The sequence below is a fragment of the Megalobrama amblycephala genome, linkage group LG2 (genome assembly GCF_018812025.1).
Source record: "Megalobrama amblycephala isolate DHTTF-2021 linkage group LG2, ASM1881202v1, whole genome shotgun sequence".
In the NCBI taxonomy this organism is placed as follows: domain Eukaryota; kingdom Metazoa; phylum Chordata; class Actinopteri; order Cypriniformes; family Xenocyprididae; genus Megalobrama; species Megalobrama amblycephala.
Window position 1 is genome coordinate 33,031,085 of NC_063045.1, and position 19,297 is coordinate 33,050,381.

At 38.5% G+C, this 19,297-nt stretch overlaps 2 protein-coding genes across 3 annotated transcripts in view; both read right to left on the reverse strand.

Moving 5' to 3' along the window:
• LOC125255945 (histone-lysine N-methyltransferase 2D-like) overlaps window positions 1-19,297 on the reverse strand; it is a 526,365-nt gene that overhangs the window by 38,764 nt on the left and 468,304 nt on the right. The gene's annotated exons all lie outside the window — the stretch shown is intronic.
• LOC125255987 lies at window positions 9,591-18,773 on the reverse strand. The gene is made up of 7 exons (XM_048171608.1): window positions 18,568-18,773; window positions 18,377-18,451; window positions 14,930-15,138; window positions 13,071-14,065; window positions 12,837-12,906; window positions 11,043-11,217; window positions 9,591-10,122 (listed from the first exon to the last, which is right to left on the reverse strand). Exons 3-7 carry the CDS (start codon window positions 15,132-15,134, stop codon window positions 9,969-9,971), a joined length of 1,599 nt encoding a protein of 532 aa, XP_048027565.1. The 5' UTR covers window positions 15,135-15,138; window positions 18,377-18,451; window positions 18,568-18,773; the 3' UTR covers window positions 9,591-9,968.

Below are 19,297 nucleotides of genomic sequence, written 5' to 3' on the forward strand. Positions count from 1 at the left end.
AAATCTGTATTTAAAAAAAAAAAAAAAAAAGTTATTTCATTAGACTAATTATTATTATTATTTTTATTACCCTGCAACAGTCACTTTACACAGTTACTGCTATCGTACAAATACACTTAGTTGTAGGTTGGAAATTCTACATATGGCATAATTATTATGTTCGCCAAAAAAAAAATCAACAACAAATATTTTTAGCAAAATGTATTTTACTCAGACTGAACTCCGTCTGTTTGGTGCGCATGCGCGCGGTGGCGCTTGTTCACGGAAGTTTGTGCTTGCTGAAGGCTTGTCCACGCCTGACTGCAAAATGGAAATATTTTCTCGACTTTCTAATATTTACAGATGGAGAATATGTCTGTGCAATGTAAATTATGCACTGAGGAAATTATTGGATGTCACTTCAGCTTAAAAAAAAATATTAGTAGAGGTATGTTTGTTTCCACCAATCGCTGCACAAGTTAAAGGTGCGTTCACGTGGCCTCGTAATTCCTGTAGTTACGAGATTCTAGCTTGTAAAAAGCGTTCACGTCCTCGTAGAGCTCGTAATTACAGCTTGTAAGCTGGGAGTTTTCTGAAAGCTCCCAGATGTACCACGTGGCCGCGCTGTAGCACCTGACCGCTGCAGATTCATTTAGGCGTCGAAAGTGCTGCCATGGAAACGCATAATTCCCAGTTCAAGGACCAAAAGGACGTGAACAGCTCCGAATTTAACGTCACGTGTTGTCATTTCAAGATTCCGGTAAATACGAGGTGATGTGAATGCAGCATAAGGTTACGTATGATGATGAAGGCACGTTAGTGCTAGCCCTCCCGGAACCCACAGAGAATGCATTGCAGTGCCTGCAGTTCGAAAAAAAAGTTCTTTGAATGGAAGTCTATGGGAGCACTCGGGGCAATTCTCGGCCAGACTGAAATCGCCCAAAAAGAGGCGGTGCTCCACAGAGTGTGACTCGACGCTGATTGGATTATATCCAGAGGCAGAACAAACAGTCTAGCAGTGACAGCTAGCGTAACTCTGTGGTTGAATGTGATTGAAAAATCCATCCCTTTTTCACTTTGGTGGTGCGTTGCCCTATTGCTCTAATGAAGAAACCGCCCCTGCTTAGGGCACTACATTGTGTTAATCCAGGCCTGGTGCAGGAGGTTAATGATCAGGCAAGTTCAATGCAGTGGTCCAATATCTGGAAATCTGATCTTACTATCTGGGCTTTTGCTTACAATTTGGTCGCCCCCACTTTGAAAAGGTCTCCTGCGCCCCTGTTTGCAATCTAGGGATCAAACAAATCTAACCCGGTTTAAGCAGTACCACTACACTTTATACACACTTATCATCTCAGATTGAGCTCATGTGATTTGTTCACAAGTGAGAATGTACAGTGAAAGTGATGTACAGTGAACAGCCAATCATGTGGTCAATTTTGGGCGTCACTTCCGGTGTGAGAACGCTGGCGCGCTTGTGCTGCCGCTTCATGCTGGTTTTTGGATATGTTTCTACTGGGATTCAACATATTTGGATTACTTTCTGGACTACATTCATTCAATAAGATTTGGATGATTGACCTGCCATTTTTCGGGATCCTGTCACAACATTACGCTTCGATCCCGTCCTCGGACACGGCAATATTGCATCTTCAGATATGCGATGTGCACTATTGAACACTCGCTCTTTAACTGATAAAGTATTAGTGCTAAATGACATTATCATTGACACAAATCTGGACATGCTACTTTTGACGGAAGCCTGGCAGGTGCCCAATGACTTTTTCAACTTAAACCTCCTAACTCCACCTGGGTACATCTATTTCTCTCAACCTCATCTCCATCGTAGAGGTGGAGGGTTGGCTGTAGTTTGTTGTGAGAGTATCAAAATATCTAAGATTGAGTTCCATGACATTGTATCTTTTGAATATCTTGCATTGAAAATGACTGGCATAACATCTATGGCTGTAATCTTAATCTATCGACCTCCAAAATTGTATTCAGAATTTTTCTCTGAGATTAGTGAGTTACTTACTCTTGTCTGTGCTAGTTATTCATCTGTAATTTTTCTTGGTGACTTTAATATACATGAACACTGTACAATGCAACAAACTGATGTCTGTTCTGGATTGTTTCAGTCTAACTCAATATGTAACTTTTGCTACTCACTCCAGGGGTCATATATTGGATCTTATATGTACATCTGGCTTACTGTATATAATATTCTTGTTAGTGGAACTGATTTTGTTTTTTCAGATCACAAACTCCTAAACTTCAGTTTTAGTTTTCCTACATCTATATCACCTGTGAAAAAAATGCTCACTTATTGTAAAATCTGATCTGTGGATCCTTCTGCTTTCTCTGATTCAATAAGGTCTTCCACCTTGTCAGATTGTTTACACCATGGGAACTCCCAATCAGGAGGGACCTACTATCTCAGGCACAGGGCAAATTGTTCCACCCCTTCCCTCAGGGTCTCAAGCTTTGGGCGTGGCCCCTGAGAGGGCTGGGTCAGTTGCTATGGGATTATCAGACAGAGTGGTTAAGACACTGGAAGAAGCTTGTGCTCCCTCTACAAGGGCAGCCTATTCATTTAGGTGGGGTATGTTTCAGTCCTGGTGCGAGGGGCACAATATAAATCCTTCCACATCTACATCCCGTGATATCCTACAGTTTTTGCAGGAACAGTTGGATGCAGGCAAATCGGCTTCCACTCTCAGAGGTATCATGACTGCAATTAAGGCTGCTCGAGTGGGGAATTACAAACTATCAGAGAGCTGTGTTAGCCTAATTTCTCAATTCCTCAAAGGTGCGCTAAGATGTACAGCAAGCAGTACTAGGCGTGTTGTACCTCAGTGTGACTTAGATCGAGTCCTAAGGGTACTTCAGCAACCCCCATTTGAGCCCCTTGAATTGGCAGACCTAAAATGGCTGTCCTTAAAGACTGCCTTCCTCCTGGCAATAACCTCTGCCAAAAGGATTGGGGAACTCCATGCGCTATCGGTGCATGAAAGCTGCTGTAGATTTATGCCAGAGGGTGCAGGAGTTATATTGCGACCCAACCCAGCTTTTCTGCCTAAAGTGCTTTCTGATCTACACCTGAACCAGTCCGTCGAACTTCACATACTCTGTCTCCCACAAGAACACGAGGAAACGGGAAGAAGGAAGTCACTAATTTACCCAGTGAGGATGCTGTCTATATATTTACAGTGGACTAAGGCAGTTAGACAAACAGATCAGATGTTTGTATGTTTTAAACCAGAGTGTCAAGGCAAGCCACTATCGAAAGTAAGACTTTCACATTGGGTTGTAGAAACAATCCAGAAGGCTTACAAAGAAAATGGATGGACCATCATTGCCAGGACTGAGGGCACACTCAACTCGAAGCATTGCTACCTCGTGGGCTTTGTGGTGGGGAGCCTCTTTGAAGGAAAACTGTGAGGCAGCCACGTGGTCTTCTCCATCCACTTTTACTAAGTTTTATAGACTGAATGTTGCAGCTAGCCCCTCCTTTGGGGAGTTGGTGCTGGGAGCAACTAGAAAGGAACATTACATCTAAACTGGTCTTAAGGTCCAGATGAATAGTAATTTGTGCATTAGCAAGGTCTCTGCCCTCCATTCCTGAATAAGTCAGCGGAGGTGAGCCTTTGGTAGCATTGGCACCTGGCTCAAGTTTGTAAATATGTAAATATTGTAAATAGTTCATTGGTCGCTGCACCGTCCCTTCGCGGGGTGTCTTACAGAGTTTCCCATACATATGGAAAATGTAATGAGGAGAGATAGTTTCGATACGATAGAGAACATTCAGTTACGATGTAACCTTTGTTCTCTGAGTGAAGAGACTATCTCTCCACCTCGAGGCTGCTCTGGGACAAGTTCCTATCAAAGGATAGCAATGAGTACACGCCACGATGAGTGTTTTATAGGGCACTAATTAGGGCGTGACCGGCACAGCCGGATTGTCTTAGAGAGTATCCATGTCACCAAATATGGAGAATCAAATTCCCATACATATGGAATATGTAATGGAGAGATAGTCTCTTCACTGAGAGAACAAAGGTTACATCGTAACTGAACATTCACTTGATGTCAGCTGACTCAGCTCACTCAACAAACTCTCTCTCTGCTTTTACTCTCACTACTTCTGCTGCCATAAGTGATCTAATTGTGAAGTCTAATTTTACATCCTGCCTTTAATTCTACAATTCCACCTACTGTTTTGCTTAAGATGTGTGTTCCTGAGATTGAACCTTTCATAACACATAAACTGTAGTTTAGCATCTGCCATTGTTCCAGCAGAATTAAAAATGGCTGCAGTGACCCCCATTCTTAAAAAACAAGGCCTTGACCATCTAAACATGAATAATTACAGGCCAATCTCAAATTTACCATTCTTAAGTAAATTCTTGAAAAAGTTGTGGCTTCACAATTGAGATCTTACTTAAACGCATATAGCCTTTTTCAGTCAGGATTTCACTCTTCACATAGCACTGAAACTGCTCTTCTTCGTGTGGTTAATGACATTCTTCTGTCCATGGATTCTGGGTTAATAAACATCCTGATTCTTCTCGATCTAAGCTCTGCATTTGACACAGTCTGCCATGAAATACTCATCTCTCACCTTTCTGAAATTGGTATCACTGGTTCAGCTCTTTCCTGGCTCATTTCCTACATCAGCGACAGAAAATATTATATCACCATACAAGGTTATAAGGGTCCGGTCTCACAGGGTGTTCCTTAAGGTTCAGTTCTGGGTCCACTTCTGTTTATCATTTATATTTCTCCACTTGGTGACATCATATGCATGCATGGACTTCAATTTCATTGCTATGCTGATGACATTCAAATCTACCTTACCACCAGCTCTGATAGGCTATCCGTACCTGACTCCCTTACTGCATGTATCAGGGATATCAAGCATTGGATGTCCTTGAATTTTCTTAAACTAAATAATAACAAAACTGAAATATTGATGATTGGCTCTGCTACCTTAGTCAAAAGGATGGACCTGTCCTTTGAAATTGACGGGGTTCATGTTAAGCCTTCTTCATCTGTCCGTAATCTTGGTGTCTTATTTGACTCATCTCTATCTTTTGCCTCTCATATTTCTTCTGTGGTTAAAAACTCTTTTTTCCATCTTCGTAATATTGCACGTCTTCGATCTTCTCTCACTCTAGCTGATGCTGAAATGTTAATTCATGCATTGATCACATCACGTCTGGATTATTGCAATGCTCTTTTTCTTGGTCTGCCTAAAAACTCATAGCAAGGTTATAGCATGTTCAAAACTCAGCAGCAAGAGTTCTCACTTCCACCAGCTGTTCTGCTCACATTACTCCTCTACTGCATGATCTTCACTGGCATCCCTGTGGCATCACATATTCACTTTAAGATATTACTTCTAACATTTAAGTCATTAAATGGTCTTGCGCCTCCATATCTGTCTGACCTACTCTACTCCTACTCTCCTGCCCGGTCCCTCAGATCATCTGAGCTTGGTCTTTTGTCCATTCCTCGTTTTCGGCTGCCCACTGTGGTAGGTCATTTAGTGTTAATGCTCCTAAATTATGGAATTCGCTACCCCTTACACTTCGTAATATATCATCTTTGCTTACCTTCAAGACTCAGCTAAAAACATATCTTTTCAATATGTATTTTGGATAATGTGGCTAAATCTGGCCTTATGTGTTTGTATTGTATAGCACTATGTGAAGCAACCTTGAGCTATGGAAAGGCGCTATATAAATAAATCGTCTTCTTCTTCTTCTATGTGAAACGTGAATTGCCGAGGGTTAACACTTAGCTGATGATGAAGAGATCATTGTGAGCAATATGAATAATTTAAACACATTTACACAGTAAGGAAAAACACTGCTGCTTGAAGCCAAAGAGGACTGCTGAAGAGAGCAAAATATATAAATCACTAATATAGCAATTTGTAAATATTTTTAATGTAAATCCACAATAAGAACATGCCTTATTAATTTATGTAGGCCTATTCACTTAAAGCTCTAGTATAAAATGGCACTAGCAATGCTAAAGTCATGGGTTTGATTCCCAGGGAATGAATGAACTGAACTGATAAAATGTGAACCTGAATGAAAGTTGCCTGGGATAAGACCATCTGTCAAATACATAAATGCAAAATATCAGTCAAAGTGGAGAATGTTTTTAATTCCCTCTTACAAAGAAATTGTGTGGCTTAAAATGCAGGAAAAAAAAATAAATAAAAATATTATATATATATATATATATATATATATATATATATATATATATACATATATATATATATATATCTTGAATAATTATTAAGAAAATCTGATTTGATCTTGTTTTATTTGGGCCTTTTTGGTTGGTGTCAGGATGGGGTGGAGTGTTAAGGCCCAGTAAGAGTAAGGTTAGGGTTACTGCTGGGATGGGGTTGAGTCAGAGCATGTCCCCTAGAACTCATCTAGAACTGACTCTCTTTAAAAGGAACTGAATGCATTAACTGTCATATGAGATGAATCGTGACTAAATGTTTTAAATCAATTAACAGATCACTCTCTCCCAACCCAGTTTAATGTGCGCAGGCAACCATAAGTAAGCCATTAGTAATTTGATTTCCTGAAGAGTTCTAATGATTTCAAAGCATTTCTATTTTTTTGTGTGGGGTCAACTTCTGATACAACCAATGGCATGAGTTTGGGGGCGGGACTATCCGCTTGTTAAGTCATGACGTAAGGAACGCCGTTTCCGGGTCCAAGCCTCAACTCGTTTCACTTGAGAATGCCATCGACGGCCGTTTATGAGCGCTATTTATTCATAATAAACATCAAACATTTTAAAAAGTTAAACATTTTAAATACTTACAGTCTACACAACAGTCTCCATGCTCACAGCGTCACAGATATTAATATTTTAACGATTTATAAAAGATTAATTATTGTCTGGCCATCTGGGATTTTGGTATGGAGATAAAGGTTATAATTATATATTTTTTGTAGTATTACACCACATCGTGTGTGTATATTAGCACCATTTGTTGTTTTCTTGTGGTATGAGATAGAGCGTTTGGACCCGGAAGCGCTGCCGCGTGACGTCAGACTTAACAACCGAATACAGCACAGAAACAATCATATGTTATTGCATGCCAAAGAATGCCGTATACTCTCTTACAACATTTCATTTAATATTATTATGCATTTAAGACTATTTTAATGCCTTAATGTGTTAGTTCACCCAAAAATGAAAATAATGTCATTTATTACTCACCGTCATGTCGTTCCACACCCGTAAGACCTTCAGAACACAAATGAAGATTTTTTTTTGCTCAGTGAGGCTCAGTGAGCAATGGCACCGAACCTCTCAAGATCCAGAAAGGTACTCAATATTTAAAACAGATCATGTGAGTTCAGTGGTTCTACCTTAATATTATAAAGCGACGAGAATACTCACATTAACTGTTTTAATACAGGGCTGATAGTGAAAAAAATTCCTGAGCCTGAACTTTTTTTCCTTGCCCCCCGAGAGGGTACTATGTATGCGACGCACTTTTAACACAACTTGTTGGCCCCTGGGCCCAAATATATAAACAGCCTAAGTATGTATAACCCTGATCATCATTATTGACAAGTGGCTCTTTTTTAGATATTTTCATATTTGCATTATCCCCTCAGTATTATTCAAGAAAACACAGCATTTTCTTCTCAATATGTTCAGTGCCTACATTGACCTTATTAGCCCATCTTAGTACAATCACTGGAAGTAAATGCTGCAGATGCTACAGTCATACCAAGACAGGTCAGTAAGTGGCAATAATAGTACTCCAAAGTACACAGGAATTGATTACCTAAAAGACATGAAAAGGACACACATTCATTTTTCTTTAACAAATTTAATTGCAAAATATGCACCATTCAACTGAAAAACTATAAAAAATGAATATACTGTAAAAGACGGTATGTTGCAGTGCTCTGACTGTTGCTTTGTGAACAGGGTCTAATTCGTGCCGTGACAGTACTTTTTTCCCGCTAGTTCCATACATTAGTTTTCTGGCACACACAGTGCAATAGCATGCTCCTGGTTGCCGGAGTTTTTGACACCAGCTTCCAAAGGGCTTTCCGTCGCTACCCACATCCTCAATCCAAGCCCAGCGCCATTTATTCTTTATGCTTTTATCAATGTCTTTAATGTCTTCCCCTGGCTTCATAAACATAGCCATGACTTACGTTTTGAGTTGAGAAATATGAGACACAATTGTAAACACCTTCGCGCATGGAGCATTGTCTAGGCCCTTTCACACAGGACGCGGTATGCGCTGCGCTGCGCTATGAAACCCATTTGTTTCAATGGCTTGCGCCGCGCGAGGACTGCGTCGACCAAAGCGCAGACGCAGCGGAGCGCAGCTTGCGCGCACGCCGCGGTCAAAGTTCAAAATAGTTCAACTTTTGCCGCTGCGCTCTGTGACGATTACCCGCGCGACCAATAACAACGGGGCATCCAAACAATCGGAAAGCAAAATGGATGAACCGCTATTTACTGAGTTGTAATTTCCAGAGCTATACAATACAAGTTTGCTGGTCGTATAGTGACATCGGGAGAAAAGCTGTGTCATGGAGACATGACAGACACTGTTAAGAGCTGCTCTCTTTCTTCTTCTTACAAGCAGGGCTATTGCTATTGCTCACTTCTTAGCACGGCCCGGGACATATACTTTACTGCTGACCGAAAGGTGGAACAACAATCAAATGACTATGTATAAAACTCCCGCTACATGTTTGGAAAACTCCGCCTACTGTGCTCTGGCCAGCGCAGCGCAAATCGCTTTGTATCTGAAGGGCTGCGCGGAACCCAGCGGCGAGCGCAGCGCATGCCGCGTCCTGTGTGAAAGGGCCTTAAACCTGTATCGATCTATTTGACAAAGACACGAGGCCCGCCCCTTAACTACTTCTGATTGGCTCATGAGTCGTTGAGCGTTAAAGCTGCTCTCTGACCTGCGCATCTCAGATCTAAATGACAGATCAATACGACGACATATAGTGCCATGTTAAAAATCTAAGTTTCCGAGATTAAAGTCGGAATATTCAGAGAATAAAGTCGAAATATCTAACCTCTGCAAAAAATAATAATAATATTAATAATAAAAATAAAGTCGGAGAATAAAGTCGAAATGTTCCGAGAATAAAATACTTTATTCCGTGCGGAAACAAGGCTATGGTTGTGACGATGACGCGCTTGATTTATTAGCCTACACTGTTAAAAATTGTCCTGTTAAAAAACAGTAAGTAACTGGCAGCACGGTTGCCAGCAAGTTACTGTTAAATTAACAGTGTCTTGCTGTTGTTGAAATTTACAGTTTGTTACTGTTTTTGTAAATACAGCATAAAGCTGTTATTTTCTACATTAACAGTAAATTACTGTCAAAAGCATTAACAGTTAATTAATGTTTATTTGCACTTTTTAACTGTAAGCTACAAATATGTTATTATATTGAGAAATTAACTGCTAAGAAAAAAAGGTGGAATTATTTTTCTAGATATTTCCCCTTAGAAGTGTAGCTTTAAAACCATGTTTTAGTACAATGTACAAATATATCCTTTGAAACATTACACATTTAACACAATGCAGTGTAACTTCAAAATGTGCTTTATTAAAACTTTGACAAACTTGGAAAAAAAAAGCCACTTTAATCACACAATATTCTCAAAATTAGTGGCTGATGCAATTTGAATGGCTAAAACTTAAGCTTCAGAATATGTTTAACTGAATAAACAAAATATTTATATAACAGAAAAAACTAAATGAGTGACTCAGAGAACTACTGAGTGATTAAGAAATACTGAATTATTAGTGAATAAGAATTACTGAATGAAGAAAGATGTAGGTATTCAAAAATGAACACCTGAAAAAATTGTGCGACTAACACACTAAAAGCATGTTTTTGTTGTTTTTGTAGAATATGTGTAAGGTGTGTATGTGGTATGTTAGTGAATGAGTGGGTTCACTTATATGAAGTCCCACTCAAAGTCCATTAGCTTCTTAAGAAGACTGGCAACCCGAGTGTTCACTGATTTCTTTTTGTGGGCGACCTTCCCTGTCCGCTTCGACAAGACTTGTCCACCCTTGGTGCCTTTTTCAGGATTTATTCCAATGAAGCGCCTGAAAAACAAATACATACATTCAGAATTAGTGTGGGTAAAAGTTTACATAACGAGAATGTGAATAGAAATTAAGATAACACTTTACAATACGGGTGCGCTAATATGCATTAATTCATGCTTAACTAATGCACAGATAATAATGAGTTAATGCATGACTTTACTTGTTGAGGCACATGGCTATTAATTCAAAACCCATAACCACAATTACATATTACTTAACAATTAGTTAATAGTCATGTGCCTCAACAAGTAAAGTCATAACATGATACCTTTGTAAATCATTAGCTAATGATTAACTAAAGCAGACAACTGGAAGCTGAAATGCATGGCTTTGACCGATTGTGGTAATTAACACGTTAATTTACATTATTAGTTAATATAATATGTTTTTAGGGAATTAATACATTATGACACATTAACTAATAACAATTTAATGAGTATTTAAAATATGAATCATGTAGAATCTTTATTAGTTGCTGATGCAGTAATCATTAATAAATGGTTTAGTTCTTCATAAGTCATACATTAACTCATGATTATCTGTGCATTAGTTAAAGGGTTAGTTCACCCAAAAATTAAAATTCTATCTCACAGAATCACTCATCCTCATGTTGTTCCACACCCGTAAGACCTTTGTTCATCTTCGGAAGACAAATACATTAATGGATCTTGAGAGAGGAAATGTCATTGCTGGCCATGCAGGCCTCACTAAGCTATCAGATTTCAACTAAAATATCTTAATTTGTGTTCTGAAGATTAATGAAGGTCTTACGGGTGTGAAACGACATGAGGGTGAGTAATAAATGACAGAATTTTCATTTTTAGGTGAACTAACCTTTTAATCATGAATTAATGCATATTAGTGCACCCATATTGTAAAGTGTTACCAAAATTAATATATGAATCTAAGCATCTAACCTCTGAATGAATTCCAACGTGGATGCAGCCTCAGCTTGGTACTCCACATTGAAATTGTAGAAAGTAGAAAACACAGCAGCAAGTCCAGACAGAAAACTTGGCGTGATGCCCTCACAGATTATTTGCCCCTCAAAACTAATCATCCATTTATGAATGCAGCTTCCTGGTTTTTCACCTAAAACATTCCAAAGAAAAAAACAATGCCAGGTAGTCATATAGCATATTCATTTTTTTACTGCCAGATTGCAAATAAATGCAAGGGAAACTGAAATCATTTTACCAAGTCACAGAGCCCTGTTCTTTTAACATAACAAATGCATTTCAAAATGCTGATTGTGGACTGGTCTGGACAGACACGTGTATATGTATTGTGAAATTGTTGCAGCAATTTTTGTGATCAATTTAACTCAATATTTTTGTTTAATATAGTTGAAGTAATTGAATGAAAATGTAGTAATTAATTAGTCACTCCAACTTTCAAAGAATTTTCATTTTCAAAACACAAATGAAGCTGTTTTTAATATTCTTTCATCATTTCTGTTCATCCATTAAAAGTCCAGTCAGAACAAACCTCATTGGTTCTCACATCAAGCAAGCATGTTTGAGATTATTTGCTCCATGTATGCTCAATGTTTATACATGAATAAACAAAAATAAATTCATACATTTACAATAACTTTATTAACTTTTTGAAGCATCAAAGTTTTTTTTTTTTTTTACTTTTGGACTTTCAATTGATGAACAAAAATGATGAAAGAATTTTATTAATATTTTTTTTTTTTTTTCAAAGATCAATAAAAGTCTTGAGGGCTTAAAGGGATAGTTCATCCAAAAATGAAAATTTGATGTTTATCTGCTTACCCCCAGTACATCCAAGATGTAGGTGAATTTGTTTCTTCAGTCGAACGCAAATTATGATTTTTAACTGCAACCGCTGCCGTCTGTCAGTCAAATAATAGCAGTAGATGGGAACTTCAACTATAACAGTAAATAAAACTTGATTAGACAAATCCAAATGAAACCCTGCGGCTCGTGACGACACATTGATGTCCTAAGACACGAAACGATCGGTTTGTGCGAGAAACCGAACATTATTTATATAATTTTTACCTCTAATACACCACTATGTCCAACTTCGTTCAGCATCCTGTTAGTGAGGTCAAAAAACGCGTTGTGATGACGGAAGTGATGTCTCGCCCATATACTTCAATGAGCGCAAGACATCACTTCCGATTGTCAGAGCGCGATCAGACCTCACAAGCTGAACGAAGTTGGACATAGTGGTGTATTAGAGGTAAAAAATTGTATAAATACTGTTCGGTTTCTCGCACAAACCAATCGTTTCGTGACTTATGACATCAATGTGCCGTCACGAGCCGCAGGGTTTCAATTTGGATTTGTCTATGGAAGTTATTTCGACTCTTATTGTTCAAGTTCCCAATCACTGCTATTATTTGACTGACAGACGGCAGCGGTTGCAGTTAAAAATCATAATTTGCGTTCGACTGAAGAAAAAAAAGTCACCTACATCTTGGATGCCCTGGGGGTAAGCAGATAAACATCAAATTTTCATTTTTGGGTGAACTATCCCTTTAAAATTACATGAGTGTGGGTAAAAGATTTTTTAAAAGAATAAAGGACTTTTAAAAGAATATTTATTTTGTGTGAACTGTCCCTTTCAGTGTTGTACAAAAGCATTTACCAGTTAAAAGTTTGCTGAAATACAAAAAAAAAACAACACTTAGTGGCTTATGTAATAAAATAGACTATATATTCATACAGTTCTATACATACCAAGGAGTATCAGTCGAGGAGTTGCAGGTAGTTCTAGTGTCCTTTCTACATCAGCTGCAGTGGAAGATGCCTAAGACACAGTTACAATGATGAGGACATAGAGACAAAATACACTAACAATAATGCCTTTGTATGCATTTAATTTTTAAATTAGGAAAGAGCATGTCTATTTCAGTTGTTAGGACATTAATACCATGATATAAACAACAACAACAACAACAAAAAAAATCTTACATTTGCAAAAAGGATCAGCCCTTCCTGAGTCTCAGAGAAGTGAGCCATTAGAAGTTGGATGATGCAGAAGGAAAGCTCGAGGTCTGGCCGCAGAGAAATGACTGCCCTGACATCTGCATTGGTGGGTTTGTTGCTGAAGAACTCCACAATGGCTCTTCCACATTCTTCAATGGCAAGCTCAAGTGCACGCATAACTTTGATGTCAGTTAGAAGCTCAAAATGAGCATAAAGCCCTTTCGGAGTGAAAAGGTATGGCCACTGCTTTCTTAAATCACTGATGGTGGGTGCTGGTAATATGTTTATTTGCTTCCGCTGGAGGCAAAAGGTTGTTTCCATAAGTTGCTTAACTTCTGCTCTTTCAACCCCATTTATTCCATCTCGACAGTATATCTCCTCCAGCCGCTGACGTTTCTGCTCTACGGTTGCATCTGTCTCCTCTGGTGGGAGATCAGGCTGGAATCTGGTGCAGCCATATGTATCAGTAGGCCCTCTCTTTAGTCCATCACCAGATGAACGGTGTTGGCGAAAGCTGGTGGTGCGGTTCAGATTTTCAATTCGATTTTTAATTTGAATTAACAGTGAGGTATAACCATTTCCTAGTACCTGACCATTGTCACGGAGATCAGCAAAACTTTGAGGATACTGGCGGATGATGTTTCGGCAGACTGTGACACATTGTCCGCGTGTTGGGTTTAGCTCATATTTCCTCATCTCATCTGCCAAAACTCTGACCATTTGTCGCCGTGCTGCTGGTGAAGGTCTCTTGCCATCAGTCACTGCTGAACGAATGTCCATAGGCATTGCAGTCCAAGGAATCTGAAAAGTATCTGGCCATGTTTTTTTTATTTGGGCGGATGGACTGCAGTCTTCGGAGCTGCTGGATTCTTGATTTGAGAGTTCACTTGATGCACTGGAGCAAGGAAGGTCTGAAGGCAAGCTGACTGCTGGTGTAGGGGAAGGAAGAATTTGTAGGTCCAAAGTGACCATCTCTGTCTCTGAAACAGGAAAAGCAGAGGTAACTAACATATGAGATTAACCAAAGGCCTGTAAATAAATCATTAAGTGATTGGAAATATCTGTATTTTGCAGGTCACATGCTAAATTGAGCACAATGTACATTTACAACTATTTACAACTATCAGTATCCATTAGTGCAAAGACAACTGGTAAATATGCAAGAAGTCCTGGAAATAATCAAATATACTTGTAAAACAATGTAAGTTAAAAATACATTTCCTCTAATTAAAAGCTTTAAAAGTAGTTAACTTTCAGAACAAATATTTAAAGATAATGTGCTTATCCCGTTGTCATCCAAGATGTTCATGCCTTTCTTTCTTCAGTCGTGAAGAAACATTTCAGGAATTATCTCCATATAGTGGACTTCAATGGTGCCCGCAAGTTTTAACATCCAAAATGCAGTTTCAATGCAGCTTCAAAGGGATCTAAATGATCCCAGCCGAGGAATAAGTGTCTTATCTAGTGAAACGTTCATTTTATAAAATAAAATACAAATTTATCGTCCTACATCGCTGTTTTCCAAAAAGGGGGTTGGGTCAGTACTTCTGCAGAGATATAGACTGATTTTGAAGTTGGAGGAGAAAATAAGATGGGAGTTCTCGTGGGCTCCACAATGAAGTCCACTATATGGAGATAATTCCTGAAATGTTTTCCTCAAAAAACATAATTTCTTTACAACTGAAGAAAGAAAGGCATGAACATCTTGGATGACAAGGGGGTAAGTAAATTATCTGCAAATTTTTGTTCTGGAAGTGAACTACTCACTTAAAAAAGGCCAGTCAGAGCTACTGTTTAAGAATTAACTCTATATTGCAAAACAGTAAGATTTATATCCACATTACCTTTTTTAAATGCTTCCAGAAGCTTCCGTAGTTGAATGACCGGCAGTAGGTCACCAATATCTTCTTTAGTCACATATTTCAGGTCTTGTGTAGATTCCAGACCGGAGTTTAATAGCTTGTCTATCAATGCCTGTAGAGTGTCGTTAGAAATTCTTGGCAAAGTGCTGAGGATGATGCCCCTCAGATCTTCATTCACAGTGCTCATTGCACTATAAAGAGGGAAAAGAATGGTGAAGAACAATTAGTGCCATGTCATGAATTGCATACTGAGGTAGAGGGTAATAATCCAGTAGGTCCTCTTGGTTCACACAGTAGTAACAGCTCTTGATTGGTGTGATGCAGTGAACACCTACATCATGTAGACACAAAGCCTTATACTTTTCAGTGACAAAGTAGACTGCAGAGTTTTTATGATTGAGTATCATAATAATCTTACCAACTTCAAGCCCATCCTCATCCTTACTGATAACAACAAACATGTTTTTTTTGTATTTAGTTCCTTTTACAGTTACTTCATGACCAATCAAAGTATTTTCAGGTCCAAAATCATAATTTGCAACTGATTCCCTGATGCCATCACTGTAGTCACATGGATAAAACTCAGTTGCCTTTTCTACTATAATTGATGGTGGGAAGAGATTGCCAGCGCTAAGATATGCTTGTAAAAGCTGGTGTCTTTCTGCAAGGCTTGAGCACACATTTTTAAAGTTGCGCAGTTTTCTTGTGCACTGTTTAAAGTATGTGTGCTTACTTTCGAACCTCATAGTCCACAAACGAATAAGTGGACCAAACTGAATGATGAGCTCTGGATAATGGCTCATGTAATGATGCTTAGGTTTAAGCCGATGATGGGGAAAGACTTGTTTTCTGGAATGCAAGTATTCTTCAATAAGGACCCTTAAATAGCCTATCTGGTCAGCAGAAATTGCTGGTGCACAAATCAATGCCACAATTTCTCTTAGTTGTAACACCAGTTGCCATATCTCATTGTCAGCAGGAGATGTCATCTTCTCTCCAATCAACACTGGTAACAGTCTCAGTAAGCACCAGTTTTGCATAGCATGGCCACTCAGTCTATCACTTCCTGGCTTCACCTCACAAGGTTTGTCATTTGCATCATTACCTAAATATCGGAACTGATCAATCATCCGATTTAAGTCAGTGTAAGTGAACTGTTTTTCAACTGTGACAAGATGGTTGATACACAATGCAAGATCAGAGGCAACAATGCCTTCAAACAAATCATGCCCAAGACACGGAGGCAACCCAGGTTGACATACATGAAACATAGACAGGCTGTTGAATAAGGAGTCAAATTTAATACCTCCACTATGAACAGAATGCTCCTCGAGGTTCTGAACATGCTCTTTGTATGACTCTGGTGTCCGAGTGTTAGCTTTGGACAAAGGATCTGCGTGAAACACGTCTTTGTCAATTTCACAATATCGACAGAAGAACCTACTGCCACTGAAATTTTCAACAAAACCTCCGATGTTGTGTGAACCCAGGTTGTCTCCACAAATGGCTCGCAAGATTCCTCTGCATACCTGTCCATCAGGTAGCACTATGCCATTAGTCTCAAGGTCTTGAAGGTCTTTCATCAAGCATCCCATGATCAATTCCTGTCCAAAATACTTGAAATCTTGTTCTCTACACAGAAAAACCAGTTGCATCTGGTCAATACGTGACCGGTTGTGTGGCAATAGGTCTGCAAGTGTGAGATACATAGCTAGTATTTTGTGTTTTTTCTTTCCTGACCCCAGAGGATTAACAACTTCAAAGGAATCTTGATAAAGTATCAAGCCTAAAGATGACCTCTCTATCTGGGCCAAGTTTTTTGTGGTGTTTTCACCATCCCACAAATCTTCAAAAATATCCTTCAACTGGATACGGCTGTGTACTTCTCTGTACTGCTTCCACACAGACTCACAATGAAAAAGGGCCTCAATTGTCTGTTTTACAGGGACATACTGTAAAAAACACTCTTTGCCAGCTTCATTATGTCCTAGACAAATGGGCATAGGTTCAACATAATTAAAACTGTTCTTAAACACTGTTTTCCTTCGCTGGTCTGTTTTTAGTGTGTGGCTATTACATGCTCGTAAGAGATCGTCTGCTTTCAGACTGTCCATGACATCATTAATGGAAGCCTCTGGAACCCCAAGTGCAACCAATTTCTCATTTAGTTTGAAAAGTAGATGTGACTGGTTGACATCATAAACTGACTGCATGTCTTCAATGATATTCTGAATGACTGAAGAAGGAAGCAATAACTTAGCCTGTAATTTCAGATAAAAGAGAGCAAGATTCTTCAAAAATAACGTCTCATTGATATTTTCTGGACTAACCTCCAAATTCTCACTATTTCCAACTACACCAGTTTGTTCCTCTGTCATCATATCACTGTCAATGTTTTGCAAGCTTTCAGCTTCAGTCACAAGTGATGTGGCAACAATGGATTCATTTAGGTTTACCTCTGTTGAATTTTTATGTTTCCTTGATATGTGAGAGGTAAAGGTGGATATCACTGAAAATGTTTTATCACACTGCTTAAAGGGGCATGTCACTCTTCGTCCCTCTTTAATGTGCACTTTAAGATGGGAATAAAACTGAGTTAGTGTATCACATTTAGCACTACACAAGTCAACATGGCATGCAAAGTCTACTGGAGGGTACACATGTGATCTAGGCACCACCACACAATCATTGTGGTGTCTGTAAAGATGTGATTTCAAAGCTGCTAATTTCACAAACTTCCTGTTACAGTCCTGGATGCAACAATGAAGAAACAAGTTAGGGATATTGCTGTGAATCCTCATGTGCTTCACATAGGCCACTGGAGTACTGCATTGCTGCCCACATAACTGACACGCAAACATGCTGACCAGTCAAATGCATGAAAATCTCAGCAACAAAAAAAAAAAATCCACTGAAATAAAATGTCCTTTAGCCTACTGTACTAGGCAAAGTAACATTACAATACATGCATTAACCACCCATCAACACAAAAAAATTAACAGGAATTATTCTTACTGAGTATTGTAACGCGCAACTTATTCTATCAAGCTAACTTGGATCGAAGCAATCCAAAATACAGCCAACACTAAAGAAACAAAACAGCAACACTAGTAAAGAAAAACTCCCCTCATAATACAGTTATGTACAAATTAGAACAAGCTTACCCAAATTTGCAAGCACAACGTTACCGAAATCAACGTTTTGTCTAATATAAACTAAATGTAGCCTATATTAGGCAATAAATGAAAAGATCTCAAGCTAAAATTAGCAAACAAGATGACGACAATTTCAGCGCGTTACAAATACATCGATATTACTTTGTTGCTATGATGTTAAAGGCTTACTTTGCAGAAGAGTTAATAGTATATCATTTTTGAAATTATATATATATAGATAGATTGATAGATAATCGTTATATACTGAACTCACCTTGTAATCGGGAAATCTCTGAATCAGAAATCCAGCTCCACTCTGTGACGCAGATTGCACGTTGACGGTTTGGCACTGAAATGAATGTATAAAACAGTTATAAGCTCAGCATCCACAATTATCACAGTTATTTGCAATTGCAAACGTGTAGCCTATCTTGTGTAAAAGGAGCAAGGAAAATGTGCACTCACCGGTTATATCAGTGTAAAGACGGATGAAAATGTGCTCGTTGCATGTGCTCGCTGCAGTTTTCAGTTCCAAAAATACTGTTAAGTACTGTTTTCTTTCCTTCGTGGAATAAATACGGGAAAATGCTGTTTACATTTGTCTACGTCATTTCACCAACCGTAAAAAAACAGCAATGTGCTGCTTTTTAATATAACAGGATTATACTGTTAAAATTTTGCCGTAAATTAACAGCAATTTTTAAGAGTGTATGTAGCCTACTGCTGTTCTGTTTGCATTGACAGAACATAGCAAAACGTTTAGATATCGTTTCAGCTATTAAAACAGTTCCGTTTTGTATGACACATTGATTTCGTTTCTGTTTTATTAAGTTCAGTTCCGCAGTAAAGAGACTTCTGCAGATTTCGTTTGTCTGTAAATAGCCTACACTGTGCGCTGTCATTCATGATGAAAATAAAACTAAATGTCATTCTCCATGATTTCAATGAATAATCCACCTGGTCAACAATGTTTTATTCATTGATACTTTTAATTGAATAATGCCTATCACTTGAAACAGTTTTGCTGATTTGTATTTATTAAAACGATGTATTTTAAATTTATATTAGTCTACATCAACTTGTATTCCTTGTACATAACAATGAATGTGTCGGAGGGTAAGGGGATATTTGAATTATTTATGAATAAACTAGTGTATTCTAAATCAGTGACTCAAGATCCTTAATAGAAATTTCC